General features: G+C 39.3%; 1 protein-coding gene across 2 annotated transcripts; it reads left to right on the forward strand.

Annotated features, from left to right (window-relative positions):
* Positions 1-2,469: 2,469 nt before the first annotated feature.
* TMX1 (thioredoxin related transmembrane protein 1) lies at positions 2,470-16,716 on the forward strand. Of its 2 annotated transcripts, XR_015698472.1 has the most exons (9): positions 2,470-2,705; positions 4,399-4,514; positions 6,642-6,687; positions 9,847-9,975; positions 11,488-11,533; positions 11,677-11,778; positions 11,867-11,936; positions 13,603-13,831; positions 13,989-16,716. XR_015698472.1 is itself a non-coding variant. In XM_087729210.1 (8 exons), the coding sequence occupies exons 1-8, from the start codon at positions 2,515-2,517 to the stop codon at positions 13,767-13,769; spliced, it is 867 nt and encodes a 288-aa protein (XP_087585336.1). In that variant the 5' UTR covers positions 2,471-2,514; the 3' UTR covers positions 13,770-16,716. The 2 variants fall into 2 exon arrangements, 1 of the variants encoding a protein (XP_087585336.1); XM_087729210.1 differs by having other exon boundaries at positions 2,471-2,705; positions 13,603-16,716.
* The last annotated feature ends 486 nt before the right edge of the window (positions 16,717-17,202 follow it).

Below are 17,202 nucleotides of genomic sequence, written 5' to 3' on the forward strand. Positions count from 1 at the left end.
ACAATTGCTTAATATGGAATGTAAATGAAGTACATACCCCTTAAAAGAGAAAAAAACCATTATTTAAAAGAAATGAAACAAGTTATAATTTGATTACAAATACATATTAGATAATAGGATATTAAATATTTGACTTACAAAAATTTGGGTGAATGATTTATCTCAGTAGGAACAAAAATTTCTAAAAAAAGAATTTTTAGATACACGAAAATACATCTCAGAATAGCAAGCCTTCTAGGTAAAAGCCAACTTTCATTTTGTACTAGAGGTAGTCCTCCACTTACAACCACAATTGAGCCCAAAATTTCTGTTGCTAAGTTGTTAAGTGAATTTTGCCCCAATTTTACCAATTTGTTGCCAGGATTGTTAAGTGAATCACTGCAGTTGTTAAATTGGTAACACAGTTGTTAAGTGAATCTGGATTTCCCATTGACTCTGCTTGTCAGAAGGTCACAAAAGGGGATCACATGATCCCGGCAACCATCATAAATACATGCCCGTTGCCAAGAATCTGAATTTTGATCTGTGACTGTGGAAATGCTGCAATATTGTGTGAAAAATGATCGTCACAATTTTTAGTGCTGTCGTAACTTTGAATGGTCAGTAAATAAACTCCTGTAAATTGTGGACGATCTGTATTGCTCCATAATAAACTCCTATCTACTATAACAAACTGTCTCTGAAGATGAACATTATTTACATATTTTGGGTGGAGTGCCCAATTTAAATGTCTCAAATTAATTTCTTACAATAATCCCTTACACAATCTTCTTGTTGCAACCACATCTGGAATTATTAGCAACTCAATTGTTAAGAGAAATGGTTCATAAGTCAAACCATGACTCTGTTTATGATCTTGTTTTAGTTTTAACTGCAAACCGTCCACCTAGGAGGCAATCATTAAAACAACAACCGTGACCCGTCAAAAGCGCGGACGGCAAAAGCGCGATCGACAAAATCGCGCCTTTGACGTCATCACAGCGCGACAAAAAAGATCGAAAAATTCAAATAAAAATTAATAAAAATTAAATTAAAGCAAGCCAATTCACATAAAGGTAAGGGTTAGGGTTAGGGTTAGGGTTAGGTTAAGGGTTAGGGTTAGCTTTAGAGCGTTAGCGTTAGGGTTAGGATAAGGGTTAGCGTTAGGTTTTTCGTTACTTTAACGGTTAGGTTTAGGGTTAGGTTAAGGGTTAGGTTTAGGGTTAGGTTTGGGGGGCTTAGGGTAAGGTTTTCGCTTTATTTTTACAATTTTTCGATCTTTTTCGTCGCGCTGTGATGACGTCACAGCGCGCTTTTGTCGAGCGCGATTTTGTCCTACGCGCTTTTGTGGTGGAACCAACAACAACCTGTAGAGGTGTATAGTTTACTTCAGTCTAAGTTCCTAGTATCTTGCTTTGTTCCATTTATCTCTTACACTGAAAGTGCGATGATGATACAATATGAAACAGAAAGCTGCCTCCCTGAACCTTTTTAACCCTGTCCAAACACATTGGGTAGAATATCACTCAATGAATATCTTGAATATCTCAAGCCTATATGAAGAGGAGATTCCAGTTAATTTGGAAAAGGGGGATTTTTTAAACATTGTTCTGTGGCACATTAGGATCCTTCAATTAAGGTCCCACTTACACTTCGGAGAAGGAATTTGGGAGGGTTCTGGAATTACTCCATTTTTACTACCATTGGGAAGGAGATATAGAAGCATAGCCAGGCGCAAACAAGCTGAAGAACAGTTTTTATCCCTGAGCTGTCAGACTCCTGAATGTGAAATAACATCATTCATAAGTAAGTAGTACGATGGACTTACAGGGCCTGGGCAAGGTATAACTTGTTCACACTGGTGTAATGGAACCGGGTGTTTGTTAATATGATCTATTGGATTAGTGTTTTTTTTTCCTTTTTGTCTTCATTATGAGTTGTATTGTGTTGGGGGGGCGCACTGAGGAAACTCAACCAATCTCATTGTACATATGTTGTGCACTGACAATAAAAAAAATATTATTTACAAGCCATAACCAAGCAAGTGCCCTATTCATCGGGGAAGAAATGTCATGCCTAACGCATTTAAATAAACAAAAAACAACACGGGAAATATTTTTAAAACATGTCGTGTTTTTATTATTCCTTTGGAAAGAAAAAACAAACAAGCAATTCTTGACTCGTTTTAATTCGCCTGGTGCCGGAATTCCGTCGCCTTGAAAAGTCGGCGAATGAGCGACACCGAGCCTGTCATGAAAGCAGCTCCAAAGCTGAGGAAACAGAAGAGAGGGGGGGGGCGGAGGGCGGGGCGAAAGGATCCAGGCGAGGCGTTGATTGGTTCGCTGTTCTCCAAATCAATCAAGAGCGGGGAGGAAAGGACCCCCCCGGTAACCACGGGCAACGGAAGCAAGGAAACGCCTGCGCGCGCGCGCCTGGTCTCCCCCCCCCTCTCTCTTTCGGGATGAGTCGCCGCTTTTCCCGGCATCCTTTCTGATTTGGCTTCCTGGCGCCCTGCCAAGGCGGAAGTCGTCCGAGATGATGGCGGCCGTTATTCCCTTCCGTGGCTCCTCAGCGAGGTCTGCCTGGACACCGCTCGCCTCGATGTTGCTGCTGCTGCTGCTGCTGCTTATCGTGCCGGGACCCGCGTTGACCAGAAGGAATCGAGTCAAACTACTGACTGACGGAGCGTGGCAAGAACTGCTGCAGGGCGAGTGGATGGTGGAATTGTGAGTCGTGGCGGGCGGAGAAAAGCGGCTCTTCCCCCCCCCCCCCAGAAGTGCCGGAGCAATCGTAGGATGGGGAGGGTACCGCAAAGATCATCTAGTCCAGCCCTCTAGAAAAGGAGGACTCTGTATCTGTTCAGGGCTAACTCCGCTCCCGCCTTCGCTTGTCAGGATGCCCTGACCCTCCACTCTCTTCCTTAGCGGCTGGCTGTTTAATGATTGGGAGCGTTAATTGTTTGTAAATATTGGGATATAACGACCCCTTTACTCTCAGAATTCCCAGCATGTTGCTGGAAATAGAGTCCATGCATCTTAAAAGTAACCATAGTTGATGGAGATGCATAAGTGCACCTCCCTGTCTTAATATTCCCTTGTAATCGTATTCATTTCATGTATTCATAATCATGTTTATATTTATATTTGTTATCTAATTCATGCTTGACGAAATAAATAAATAAATAAAAATAATAAATAGACATGGGCCATGCGGAATTTTGCATTCTTGATTTGGTAATCCCTAAAGTGTAACTAGACTTTCTGGTTTGGTTTTTGTTTGAAGATGTTTAGCTTCTAATCCCAGATGTTTCTTCAGCTCCTTGATGTGGTAATTCTTTGGGGGAGGGAAGCTTCTACCCAGTACAAACCGGTATGTCTGAATGGGAGGAACTGTGCTGTTTCATGCCAGCCACTTTTCCAAAACTGAAAGCAGAAGCACCTAGTTCCAACTTTTGACTGAAACAAAAAATGAGTAGGCCAAAACTGGTGTGCAAGTCACAGTCTCACAAGTGTGTTAAACCTTAAATGCCCTATTTTCCCCATGCTTTGTTTAGTATATCCCATTAGTCCATCTTCCACTTTTCCAGTGTAGTATATCACATTTTTCTCCCTCAATTCAGCCACTGCCAATGTACTGACATGTGCATCTAGGCTGGGCAATTAAGAGGAGTCCCAACCTCCATCAGCACCATAGTATTTGCTTTCCCCCCTGACTCCCAATGACATCTGACCACAGCAAAACATGGATATGAGTTTGACACAAATCACCTAAAGCTAGCTGCTTTGTGCTTGAAACAGTTAATGAATGGAATGCTTTATACCTCTCTAGCACTTGGTTAGTGAGATACTCCATGAGTATTCAAGAGCATTATGCCTCCTGTTATTGAATTATTGTAATTAGTAAGGTTAATTAATTGTCATATGAAGTAAGTTAACATAATAAAACAAGTTCTGTGTGTCATAGAATCCAGTGAAGTTGATTGATCAAGATTTTATGACTGCAAGCTGCTTTATATTACTGAGTTAGAACCTCAGTGGTTTGTTTACTCCAGAATATTACCTCTAGTTGAAGATAGTTGTTGAAATTCTTAAGGAAAGAGGCTCTTTTAGCCATCACAACTTTATATCCATTGAATTAGAAATACCAAGGAACAACCTAAGAAGATTTTGTGCGCAGGGCATAGATTCTTCCTTTAAAATTTTGCCCCTTTTAATCTTGAATATTTCTTATATTGTAACCAGTTTTGTTCTACTTTCATAAATATTTGGCTGCAGTTTTCTGTAGTTTATGAAAACTACAGTTTTCATAAATCATATTAACATATAGCAGGTATGTACTCCAAGACACCTGCAGCTTTTATTCTCAGAAAATGGTTTTTTTTTCTGTGTAACAATTGGTTATATAGCATTTATTTTTCAGCTATGCTCCTTGGTGTCCTGCCTGTCAGAATTTACAGCCAGAATGGGAAAGCTTTGCCGAATGGAGTGAGGATCTTGAAGTGAACATTGCCAAAGTGGATGTAACAGAGCAGCCAGGTAAGTTGTTCTTCCTATGTGAATTGAATAACGTAAAATATGTTTCATTGCTTTAGAATAAGTTACACACAATTTCAAAGTTGGGGTGTGGTGGCTCAGTGGCTTGATCATGTTAGAGATGGTCTCTGTTCCATTGGTTCAAGCCCTAGCACTGTACAGTGGGATAAACTCCCATCAGTTAGCTTCTGCCTACCTTGCAGTTAAAAAAAGGATGTTCTATGCAAGTAGATAAATAGGAGATGAGTTGAGGCAGGCAGTGCAGGCAGGCAGATTTCTACTGGCCCTGAACCTTCCCTGTTGCAATGTCCCTTTGTGAAGCAACTCCAGAGAAGGGAGGGGGAATCGGATGTTGCAGCAGGAAGAGCTGCTTATCTTTCTGGTGCAAAGCCAGCCTGCTCTTCTGTGGCGCACCGTGGGTAGTGTGCAAGCGTGTACCTGTAGAGCTGGTAAATAAGCAAACTACTACTCCTATTAGCATTGCAGTCTCCTAGTTAATGTAACAATGCCATATGCTAATAATAATAATAATAGTTGCAAGGTTTTTCTCCAAACTGAAATTTCCCTTCAGTACTTTTATTTATTATTGATTGATTTATTCAACCTATATCCCTTCCATAGGGGCACAATGACTCAGTGGTTCAAGATGCTTACCTAGGTTTGAGCATGATGTGGTGAACTCCCATTACTTGCCCCAGCTCCGGCCAACCTAGTCGTTCAAAGCATGTAAATGCAAGTAAATAAATAAGTCTCACTTCAATGGAAAGGTAACAGCATTCCATGTGCCTTGGCATGACCATGGAAGTATCTCTGGACAACACTGGCTTCCTTGGCTTTATCTCTAACAGAGATAAAGCACACATGTCCCTACAGTTGGACTCCACTGGATAGGGAAATGCTTTAGCTTTATATGCTGCCCATTTTTCCTGATGCCAACTGTAGGCAACTTTCATTCAATGTACTCATGATACAGTTTGTTTGTAGCCTCAGGCTTTTCCCATCAGATAGCTTCAAGCTGCGTTCTGAGGATCCTGATAATTCTTCAGAAACTTTTTGGGAATTTCTTAGTGAGAAGTAAATTAATGTTGGAAACACTTTCAGGAGTCAGATTGGACTGCTAGCATGCCTACACTGAAGGTAGATAAAATAGGACTATATATTCTCCACTTTATCCCTCTGAGCCCTCTGCTTAGTTGACAAACAGATGAGTAAAGAGTTTTGGAACAAAAGTCATTTAATGAGATACATAATTTAGTAGCAAGGGTTATAGGTGGAAAGTTTTGTATTCAAAATTATTCCTCTGTCATGAATTAAATAGCCTGGAGCAAATTACATGGAACTAGGCACTCCCAATTTTAGTTGTGATAAATAATAACTTTTGGTTTGCTGAAACACTGTGCGGGCCACTATTGTTACAACTTTGAAAGATATGTTTGACCTGGGAAAATTGAATAATGTAATAGCTTGGTAACAGAATATAGCACTTCAGTAGCTTGTTAGAAGCGTAACGGCTGACAACGTGTTTGAAAAGTAAAACATTAATTAATGGAAAGTTCTGACCAATTCCATTTTTGTCTGCCTGTTGAATTTTTCATAAAAATAATATAATTAATAATAATATATAAGAAACTGATAGTTTTTACTGATCGAGTTCTGGGTATGGCTGTTGGTAATATATTGTTTGTAGGATGCTGAGGATGGGATGAGATAGCGTGGTCTTCAGTCACGTTACTGATAACCTCTGTCTTTTTTTAAAAAGTCAACTGCAATTGTACGCATAATTAAAATGAGGAAATTTAACTTAGCAATAGCAGTTAGACTTATATACCGCTTCATAGGGCTTTCAGCCCTCTCTAAGCGGTTTCAGAGTCAGCATATTGCCCCCACAGTCTGGGTCCTCATTTCACCCACCTCGGAAGGATGAAAGGCTGAGTCAACCTTGAGCCGGTGAAATTTGAACCGCTGAACTGCAGATAGCAGTCAGCTGAAGTGGCCTGCAGTACTGCACTCTAACCACTGCGCCACCTCGGCTCTTTGAGCAAAGTTAATGTATTTGTGACTTGATTACCCTGAAATACATCTACTATAATAAACACTTGATCCTCATTTTCTTTCTGGATCTTTATATAGGACTAAGTGGAAGGTTTGTCATAACAGCACTTCCCACCATTTACCAGTAAGTACTTTAAAACCAATTCAGTTGCTATAACTCCTGTGGTTTTTGCCTCAAAAGCAAAATAGGAAAATACTTCATCTCATGTTTTTTCTATTGTAGTAGTTTTAAACTTTAGTGAAGGCAACTATTTGGAGGATGATAAAAGACCTAGAATTTAAAATCAATTAAGGGAATGAAACAAAGTAATATTAGTTCCATTTTGTCATTAATAATCTAGAAATAGATTATTACATAATCAGCTTTTCCTGTCGGCAGTAAAGGAAGGAGATAAGGTAGAGGGAGATGTGTGGTTAAGAAGTAAGAGAGAGAGAGAGAGAGAGAACAAAAAAAGGAAAGAATTGTGGTTTATCTTACTTTATAAAGACCTTTTGCAGAAGTGAGAATAGATTTATAATTTTACCTATGTTTTTTGTCCCTTAGCCAGCTAAAGTTAAATCACAATATCTCATTTAAACATTTGGAATCAGTTAGTTAGCTTGTTTTAATACAGTTTCGTCCTTAAAAGGATCAGAGTTGTTGATGGACATAATAACATGGCATTGCAACTCATAACAATCAAAACAAGGACACTACAATAAAACCAATTAAAAGGAAGGTCAAAGATGGCAAGAATGACAGACCAGATGGAAATGAAGGAATCGGTCTCGTTCTTCCTCAGTTTCTTTGAACAAGGCAAAATAAAATGAGGAAACCAACAATTAAAGGAACACTTTTGGGACATGCTTAAAACAAACAGTTACTCAAGAATGAAATCAAAACCAAACTGTCTTCTTCATCCTGGTGCCATCTGACTGATTGAAGATGAATAGCATAAGTCTGTGGGGGTGAACCTATGGCACGCGTGCCAGAGGTGGCACTTAGAGCCCTCTGTGTTTTGTCACGCACGCTATCATCCCAGCCCAGCTTTATTGTGTTTCTCTGTTGCGTTTCTTGCCGTCATTTGCAGGGAAACAAAGGTTTGTGGGACAAAACAAAAAAAAGTTCAATCAATTCCAACTTCTCACGAAAGAAAAAGATCTCGTGAAGTTGGAATTGAAATTTAGCATGCTTCACAATGGAGAGATGGGGTCCCTTCCTCCTGGAGCCCATTACAGCGCAGAGCCACAAAGCGACTTGGTGTTGGCTTGCTCGCCTCTCAGTTGCTTTTCTTGCAAAGCTGCTGGTATTATGATGCGCTGCCGGGCAGCTGGTCTTCGGCGCGCTGCTCCTGGGCTCGTTGGCCTACGGACTTCAGATTCCCACCACCCGGCACCAGTTCAGGGATTCTCCCCCCCCCCCCCGGCGGGGGGAAGAGAGAAAGGAGGGAGAGAGAGAGGGAAGGGAAAAGAGAGAGAGGAAAAAAAGAGGGAAGGGAAGAGGGGAGGGAAAGAGAAAGGGAGGGAAAGAGGGAAGGAGTGGCAGAGAGAAAGAGAAAAAAGAGAGGGAGGGAAAGTGAGAGAAAGAGATCGGGAGGGAAAGAGAAAGAGGGGAAAGAGACAGAGGGAGGGAAAAAGATATTGGGATGGTGGGAAGAGAAAGAAATCAGGAGGGGGAGGGAGGGAAAGGAGAGAAACGGAGGGAAAGAGAAATGATATTAGAAAAATTTGTCTTTTTCATTGTTGCTAATTGTAATATTTCAAAAGCAGAAAAAAATGAAGGGACATAAAAATGCATTTTTCTTAGAACAATTAGCTGAATTCCGTCTTTATCATTATTTTAGGTAGTAAAACCTCAGTATTCAGGTTAAATTGCCATGTTGGCACTTTGCAATAAAAAAGTGGGTTTGGAGTTGCAGTTTGGGCACGGTCTCTAAAAGGTTCGCCATCACTGGTATAAGTTATAGATGTCTAGAAAGAGTTTGGCTGGAGAAGAAAGCTCCCAAGTATCACCTCAGCTGATCTACTAAGGTAAATTAATTAACTTCTTGCTGTGCATGAAGAGGGACATCTGAAGACTCAAACCTCCCTTCTCAAACTATCTGAATCTCAACAATTGTCCCTGTCTCTGCTTTGGGGTGATAACTTGGTAGCGCCCAATGTTGTTGTCTATTTTCTAGACATTCACCTAGCACCCTCCCACATACCCTCATAAACTGTGATGCCATTCTTGGCACTTAAAAATGTCAAAAAAGAAAAATGGGTAGGGGAGAAGAATTTTTATAATTCCATTTCCCAATCTTTAGAGGTTTGCCCCTGTGAAATAGGCCAATCTAAGATGAGATAAATTTTGTGTGTTTATTTAAAAAAAGTGAGGCTGGAGATGCTTAGAAAAATTACGACATCTGAAAAGGATATGGGGAAAATCTATCTTCCTATATGCAACCTAACATATAATTCAGAAATGACATTAATCACAATTTTCAAACAAAATAGGAAAAGATGGCAATAAGGCTTTAGTAGAACACAGAAGCAGAGTTAAACCTGGTAAAAAGTAAACTAAAAGCACATTGTAGTCTCTGTCTAAATGTTTTTACTTTTACTTTATTTTACTGAAATAGCAAATTTTTGAAGCCAAAATTCCTTTTACTTTTATGCTTTATTGTAATGTCATTGATTGTTGTGAACTGCTCAGAGCTGTTAAGAATTAGGCAGCATACACATTTAATAAATTATTATCATTATCACTTCCAGCTTTCGGAGAAGATTCCTCTTTAATTGGAGGCTTCTGAAAGATGGTAAAGCCACAGATTTCTGTCTTCATAAACATGGTTATGCCCTTTAAAAAAAACTTGCCTATCTCAGTGGATTGAGATGTTAGGGTAATATGACCAAACAAGTTTCACTTGAGGTAATGTGAAATGAAAGTCTATCTAGTAAGCAGATTGCATTCAACACAGGTGTATTGGACCAAGCATGGTAATTGAGCCAATAATTCAGACACCAAGCTAGAAACTTTGAGACCAGGATTTATAGTCCCACCTTAGCCAAGGAAGTCAGCTGGGTGACTTTGGACCAATTGCTCCCTCAGTCCAACCTACCTCACAGGGTTGTTGTTTTATAGAAAATAGAAGGAGGAAGGAATATTAGATGTTTGTCACTTTTAAGTTGTTTGTAAAAGTAATAAAGGCAGAACAGTCAATAAATAAATCAAATAAATTCATCAGGTGACCTTGTCTACAGTGTTGCTAAGTGAGACATTATGAGAATTTTAAGTGCTTGACATGGCTCTTATTTTGAACAGTTGTAAAGATGGAGAATTTAGACGGTACCAAGGTCCCCGAACTAAAAGTGACTTCATCAATTTTATCAGTGAGCAAGAATGGAAGTCTGTTGAGCCTGTTTCTTCATGGCTTGGACCATCTTCATTTTTGTAAGTATCAGCAGAAATGTTTCTGCTCCCTAACAGGCTTGGGAAATAAATGCCAAAGCTTGAATTCTGACTTTAGATGAATCCAGTTAATTTACAGATCGTCACTGTAGTCATCAGCACTGATTTAGGCAAGTTACCTGGGAAATTTTAATCCTGTTTGTCTGTCTCTATTTCTCTCTGTGTGTCTGTTTATCCTATCAAGTTTAATCATTTATGAAGCCGAGATCAAGTTAAGACCTAAACTAATGATTTCTGAAAACAGTTAACCATCTCAATTGAGTCTAGTTATTTCATATTTTCATTATTTTCCTATAAGAAGCTTAGGGTAACAAAATAGATCATAGATAGTTGTTCCATTTAATCCGGCACTGGTCCACTACCACCTCATGTACTGGGCCCAGTTGTGAGCACCTCAGTTTGGAAAAAAAATAGAATATGTTCAGAGAAAGAAAGTCAATGAATATGATCAGGGGGACTAGAAATCCTTTGAAGAGGAGTTTGGGTGTGTTTAGGTTTGAAAAGAAAAGAACATTTGAATGCTTTGCTAAGGTTAGAGTTCACTATGTCATATCCCCAGTGCATTAAGTAAGTAATTCTGTCAATAAAAGACATGAATTTAACTTGGTTTGTATCCAAGCCATACTGTCTCTTATTAGTTATTACATATCTATCCACAGCTCACAAATATACTGTTTAATAGTTGGAGAATCCTATCCAGTAAAACATCAAATTGACACATCTTTAATTTCCTCAGTTCGTCTTCCCCTCCTTGTTTGAAGATAGGGCCATTTTCTCTCCTGCAGCCTTTTGGGGTGGGGACCTCACATTTTTCTCCAGGAACTCTGTAAATATCTTTGCCATACTTTGAATGCCAAAAACATAATTTCTCTGGCCTTGGAGATTTTGAGTTCATTTAAATGTTTCTCCTTGTATATCTGAGTTGCTTCTCCTTCATTTCACTAGTAGCACGATCATGGCCAGCAAGGACTTTGTTTCCCTTTGGAGGGGGGAAACTAAAATCTTAATTAAGATAGTTTACCTGTTGCCTAATTCATCCCTTTCTCTTCACAACAGTTAGAATCTATTTCTTCTAACATACCCCTAGCCCCCTTAATGTTGTTATTTTGGGAAACTTGTGTAAGCTTCAAGCTGATCATGTGATTACCATATTTTCCCCTTTGATTATAGGCTTCTTCATACTTCTCCTATGCAGGCCCTTTTTTTCTTTTGAGCATCCCATGAAAACTGATTGCTTCTACATTGACTTCTTTAGATGTCTCCCACTTTTTCTTCTAATAGGAATCATTTACAATTGGGTTTCATTTATAGTTGAACATGGGAATTGATTCCGTTGCAGTCAGATGAAAATTGCATGAGCAACCTTAATAAAAGTTGAATGCTAAATCTCAAATGGGCTGCTTAGATCACTGAACTCCATTGAAAACTCTTTAATTGTAGATTTTATTTTTTGCCTCTTATCCCTTATTTTTTTCCTTATGTGTTTCTTTGCAGGATGAGCAGCATGTCTGCCTTATTTCAGCTTTCCATGTGGATTAGGGTACGTGCCACATCTTCCTCTAAATCAGAAGGGAGATTAAGTTTGTTTAATCTGGCTGCCCAACTCACTCATGGTGATTCCAGGCAGCTTACAGAGTTGCTGTCCAGCTAATACTCAAATGTGTGTTTTTTTCTCCCTTTCAGCAATGTCACACATATTTCACAGAAAACCTTGGTATACCAAACTGGGGGTCCTATGCAATTTTTGCATTTGTAACTTTGTTTTCGGGGTTGCTGCTAGGCCTTGTAAGTAAACATGTCTCTTTGCACTCAGAATTAAAAGGAGAAGGTAAAGCTTGAATGCAGTGCTGAAGAATGTTGGTTTTCTTTTCAGATCATGGTATTTCTGGCCGATTGTGTGTGTCCCTCTAAAAAGCAAAGGCCATACCAGCACCCTCATCAGAGTAAGTATATTGCTGCATGCCAAGTGCATTTCTTCTCGAACTGAGACAAGAAAAGGGAGCTTTAAGCATTGAGCCAGTCTTGGAATTATCACCTTCGTGTGGTTTTATCTTTTGCTGCCTTATGATGTTACCCAGAGCTTTTCCAAAATTATAAAAATCTGACTAATTAAACTACCTGTTAATTAAATAATGGCATTTAACTGTATTTCTCTTAGGTCTGCCCACTTTCAGTAGTACCTTTCAGTGGTCAATTGTACCTCTCTGCTCCATCCTAGATCAGGGAGAACAGAGCAAGAGCAGAGTGAGGGAGGCTCTCTTGTTTGCTTAAAAGGAGATAGAAGTGCTATTATGTCTAGTTGGGTGTCTTAAATAGCAGTGTAAGGATTCAGCAAGAGCCGCAGAAGGTTTCTGATTTTTGTCTGAAGATGTGTTAATGAACGCGGATAAGGAATGAGTAGTTTCACCTAAGTTTCATAAAAATTAACACTTAATTTTCTGGTTCTAGCAATGTTATGCAATTTTAAACAGTGATTCTCTGAGGCCTAAAGCTCATATTCCTCACAAAATAGAATACAAAGTCAGAAGAAGTAAGGGAATTTCCTTGGGCGGGACCCAGTTGGGGAGCAACATTTTAGCAAGTGTCAGTCTTACAGTAAATTTCACCTCCAGGAAATCATGAGGGGGCTTTAGCAACCAGTTCTTTTCTGCCTCTTTTATGTAGGATTTACATTTGTTACCTAGCCTTGTAAAATTCATGTCAGAATCTTACCCATGCAGTAGTTTGAATCCTGACTTGCTGCTCTGTTCACAGACAAAACCGAGGGGGAAGTAATTTGTTTATTTCTTAGACTTGTATCCTACTTTTCCTCCATGAATTCAGTACTTGGGAATCTTAATTTTATGTATGAAGCAAATTATCGGAATTCAGTGGTGCAAAAGAGATTGTCCCAAAGTCGCCCAATCCATAGTTCAGGATAGATTTGAAGCCTAATTATGCTCCAGCCACTTGACTATTATAGCAACTGTCTCTAAAGCCAAGAGCATGTATTTTTCCCTCTCATTTACAGAGGGGAGACGAAGCCACTTTTATTTTCTCCTTTATAACTTCAGGACCTCTATTGTAAGGGTCATCCAACTCTCCGGTTCTAGAGTAATTATACAAAATTGCAGAGAGAAATGAATGAAAATCGATTGTCTTCAATCCATTTTTATCAGTGGAAATGCCCTACGAGTAGATTTCCACTGGCATATGAATTTAAAACCAATGTTTATGCTCTGCTTTAAAAACACTTATGGTACTCTGCAAATTTCTTTTTGCTGCATGACTTCTGTAGAGCTGGAATGTAATAATACTTGCATTAATGAAGCTAAAATCCCACACAGATTTTGTTTTTTAAAAAAATTGCTTTTAAACCCGGGCTCCTGATTAAGTTGGTTTGTTACCTTCCACAGTCCTAACATAAGATTTGCTAGTTGATAATTGCAATCCAACCTTTTTGTTAAAAGGGGGCAGCATGATTTCTGGGAACTCAGGAGATACTATTAAAGGTATTTGAACAGAATGGATAGTAGTAGTCACTTTCATACCACATGTGCAGATTGTTCACCCTACTTCTTTACCATCTAAGGAGATAAATGGCAATGCTGAATTTTCTTCTCTTTTTAGGAAAGCTACTAGAATCTGCTCAGCATTCGAAAAAAAAAAGTGAAGGACTTGAGGGAGTCAATCTTGATGGTGGAAGGGACCGTGGAGATCCATGTTACCCTGTTCCTCCACCAAATCCTGTGAGGCAACGCGTCGCAAAGCCAGAGTCTGAAGCAGAGCAGTCATAGCTCTTGCCAGCAGGTTCATCTTCTGGAGATCCTGGAGGGATGCCTAATGATCAAATATGCAGGTGGGCAGGAGAGGTGGGGAAGTCCTCCTCTTCTACCTCCCAAGAGAACCAAGACTCAGAATCGTTTTGAGATGGTGAAAAATTGTTTCTGAATCTTTCAGTGGGACAAATTTAAAGCGTGGCGATGGAAATGCTTTTCCCTTTCTCCCTGGAACAGGTCCGGGAGGTGCAAAGGATTAATTTGCCTATGGCACAGTGAATTCCAGAATTTGGATGAGTTGCCAATCTGCAATGACAGGACAAACATTGGGCCCAAAACCAGATGATCCCGTCTGGGAAGCCTTTCTCTCCATCCAGAAATAAACCAGGAGGAAAAAAAATGCTTTCTTCTATTACTTGTTTGGATCCTAACTCAAGAGGGTACTTCTACAGTTGGCTTGCTTTTTACAAATACAAAATTACAAAAATCCTTTTTGCGTTCAGACTAATAATAATAATAATAATAAACCTTCTGGCTAATTTTGAATACCCAGCAAGAGTTGAAGCCCAGATTTTTGAACAGCAGTTAATTTTCTCAAAAAAAGTTGGATCCCATAGCAAAGAGGGTTTTTTTTTGTTTGTTTGTTTGTTTCTGTTTTAAATTGCTTGTTATGTGAGGTTGTTACACGAGAGGCTATTGTTTAAAAGCGAATGAACCCAAGTATCCCTTTTGCCTAGCCTGAACTCCACCCTGTTCCCCAATGTTACTTGATTAGGGTACATCAAACTTCATACGCCACTATTTGGCAGGAAAAAGAAGTAATCATGTAAAGCTTGTTTAGTTATCTTATTCCTAATAGCTTAAAGACTAAGACTTAGAAGTTTATTTGATAATCCTGAAGTGGAGGATGCCACTGTTAGCATAGTTGTCAGTTTCTTTCCCTGGGGGGAACTTTTGCTTAGATTTTCAATAAAATCTCATTTTTATCAATATTTCAAGGCATGTGGATACTTGTAGCAACTTCCATCAGCATATCACAAAGCCAAGAAATCCTGCCCACTATCGTTTTTCATCTGTTTCCTTTCCTTTTAGTTCTGTTTCCTAAGAGACAATATTCTCACAGAAAGTTTTCTGACATTACATTCTTTTTGTACCACAAAAAGTCACTTTGCCAATCTCAAGGAGGAAGACCCAATAGCCACTTGACATAGCTGGCTAGTCTGCCTTAACCACCGATTATGTTGACAAACTACACGTTATCTGATAAGTTTGAAAAGCTTTAATAAAATACGTTTAAGTTTGAAAAGCTTTAGAAAAACAGGATATTTCCTTGGAAAGGCTGGGTAGTATATGGCCTTAGCTGATAAGTAGAATACAGTTCAATTGGCTTGTGAAGCAGGCTTAGAGCAATTTAGTTTTGTATAAAGTATCTTTTTTCCCCCTTCTTAAAGCTTTCTTTATATTCTCATGAAAACTAGGAATTACTTGCCATTCTTTTCTGAACGCTGCCCAGGTTTTGATGTAGGTAAAGGGGAGACTCACAGACCATAGCATTGCTTGTTTTTCCATTAGCATTTTCTGTAGGAGCAAAAAAAAAATTACACATTTTCTTCCAAAGATGTTAAAAGTCAGATGCTGGCCCAGTAAGCAGCCATTTCTTCCTCTGCTTGCTTGTGGTTTCCCTGTTTCCTTAAAAGGTCTTCCAGCCATTGGGAATCCGGTTCTTTGGCTCTATATAGGTGTGCTTGCCTCTGCCACAGAAAATTGACTCGGTTAATATTTCTTCTCTTCCACCCCCTGGTATGGTATGAGTATGAGCATGTGGTTAAGAATGTTTGTATTGAAGAGCCATGGTGGCGCAGTGGTTACAATGCAGTATTTCAGGCTGATTCTGCTGACCTCAGGCAGTTCGATCCTGACCCTCTCAAGGTTGACTCAGCCTTCCATCCTTCCGAGGTGGGTAAAATGAGGACCAAGATTGATGGGGGCAATAGGCTGACTCTGTAAACTGCTTAGAGAGGGCTGTAAAAGCACTTTGAAGCGGTATATAAGTCTTACGTGCTATTGCTACTGCTATTCAGCTCTAAGGATATGCAGAAAAGTCATTCTGTTGGTTGATTTGTCTTATATTTAACCAGGACTGTGTTAACTGATTGAAACAAGCTTCTCAGGCACCTGTTCTTGTTTCAACAATGGCCACATGCTGACAAATGGGACTTCCATACTGAAGCCTTGGAATGAAGGCATATTTGCTTTGACGTGATCTGTATGGAGAATCAGTGGGTGTCCTTGAAAGTTCATTCCGTGCAGTCCAGTCTATGGGAAATTGCTGCTAACCTCTAGGGCTTTCTGCTAAGCAACTCGTCTGCTGCTATCTGCCCCGAAGAGCTTCTTTGAATCTGGAGCTGGTTTAGGTTTTCTTGAAATGGAGATACTTCTCCTCCCTGCAGGCAAACATCTGGATTTTATTGTTGAGTTTCTCTGCAACCATCTCTCTCTGGTCAGCACAACCTTCACTGAAAGAAACCTTCAGGCAGAATAAGTTGTCACACAATGGGGAGGATAAAGTTCTAAGCTTACCTGTTCCTTGTTGTGCTCTCCTTTTGCAAAAAGGTTTTTTTTTTAAAACAGAGCAAGCAATACACAAGCAATCTAAAGTCAAAAAGTCTTTTCTTACAGCTTGTTCAACATTTGTGGGCTGGCAGTTAAATAACCTTTAAAACAAATTCAGATACGCAGGAGAGAAAGGGTGAGACGGGTCACGCTTGAGGACTATGCTGTGCTGAAGGAATTATTCTTCAACCTGTTTAGTCTTTGAATAAGCCAGTTTAATTCTCCAAGGATGTAAAAGCATGTTCAGTATTCAGCTGTTAAGCTGATGTGTTTATTATAATTGGTAAGTGTTTTTTGTCCCCTTAAGGAAACATTTCCAAGTAATAAAGTTATCTCCATGTCTGGAATTTTATTTATTTGTAGCTTGAGTTGTTCTTTAAAGTCACTTTCGGTATCCTCAGTTGGATAGTTGAATGAAGTACCAAGTTTTCCTTTGACACAATTATCGGTGAAAAGGTTTGAAGCATCTCTTGAGGAATAATATGAATATTGAACTAATTCTGTAGTTCTCAAATAGTTGATTATTCTTAGGGTTTTTTTTCATACAATTAAAAAAAAACATTTGTTTCAGCGCAGATGTCAAAAATAATGGAAAGGCATGTGATGCATGTAGATTATCTATTTGAAACACTTTCTAGCTGAAACCTCATGAGAAAATGTGGGAAACCAAGATCCAACTCTTTCTTTAGTTAGAAAATTCCTTGGTGCTTTTCCACGAACTCCCCCAACCCCAATTATATTTATTATGCAACACTTGAAAGCAGTTGCATTTTTTCTCCCCAAAATTATACTGCAGCTGCAGAAGAAAACCACACACTGCATATTTTCTAAATTATTT

This window comes from Thamnophis sirtalis, unplaced genomic scaffold, assembly GCF_051295495.1.
Source record: "Thamnophis sirtalis isolate CommonGarterSnake01/CBP01778 unplaced genomic scaffold, rThaSir2_p1.2 scaffold_1, whole genome shotgun sequence".
NCBI lineage: Eukaryota > Metazoa > Chordata > Lepidosauria > Squamata > Natricidae > Thamnophis > Thamnophis sirtalis.

Bases quoted from the DNA above. Each gene is read 5' to 3' on its own strand.
- TMX1 (XM_087729210.1), top strand. From the start codon at position 2,515: ATGATGGCGGCCGTTATTCCCTTCCGTGGCTCCTCAGCGAGGTCTGCC. The intron at 2,706-4,398 runs GTGAGTCGTGGC...TTTATTTTTCAG, and splicing joins GGCGAGTGGATGGTGGAATT to CTATGCTCCTTGGTGTCCTG. The intron at 11,779-11,866 runs GTAAGTAAACAT...TTTTCTTTTCAG, and splicing joins CGGGGTTGCTGCTAGGCCTT to ATCATGGTATTTCTGGCCGA.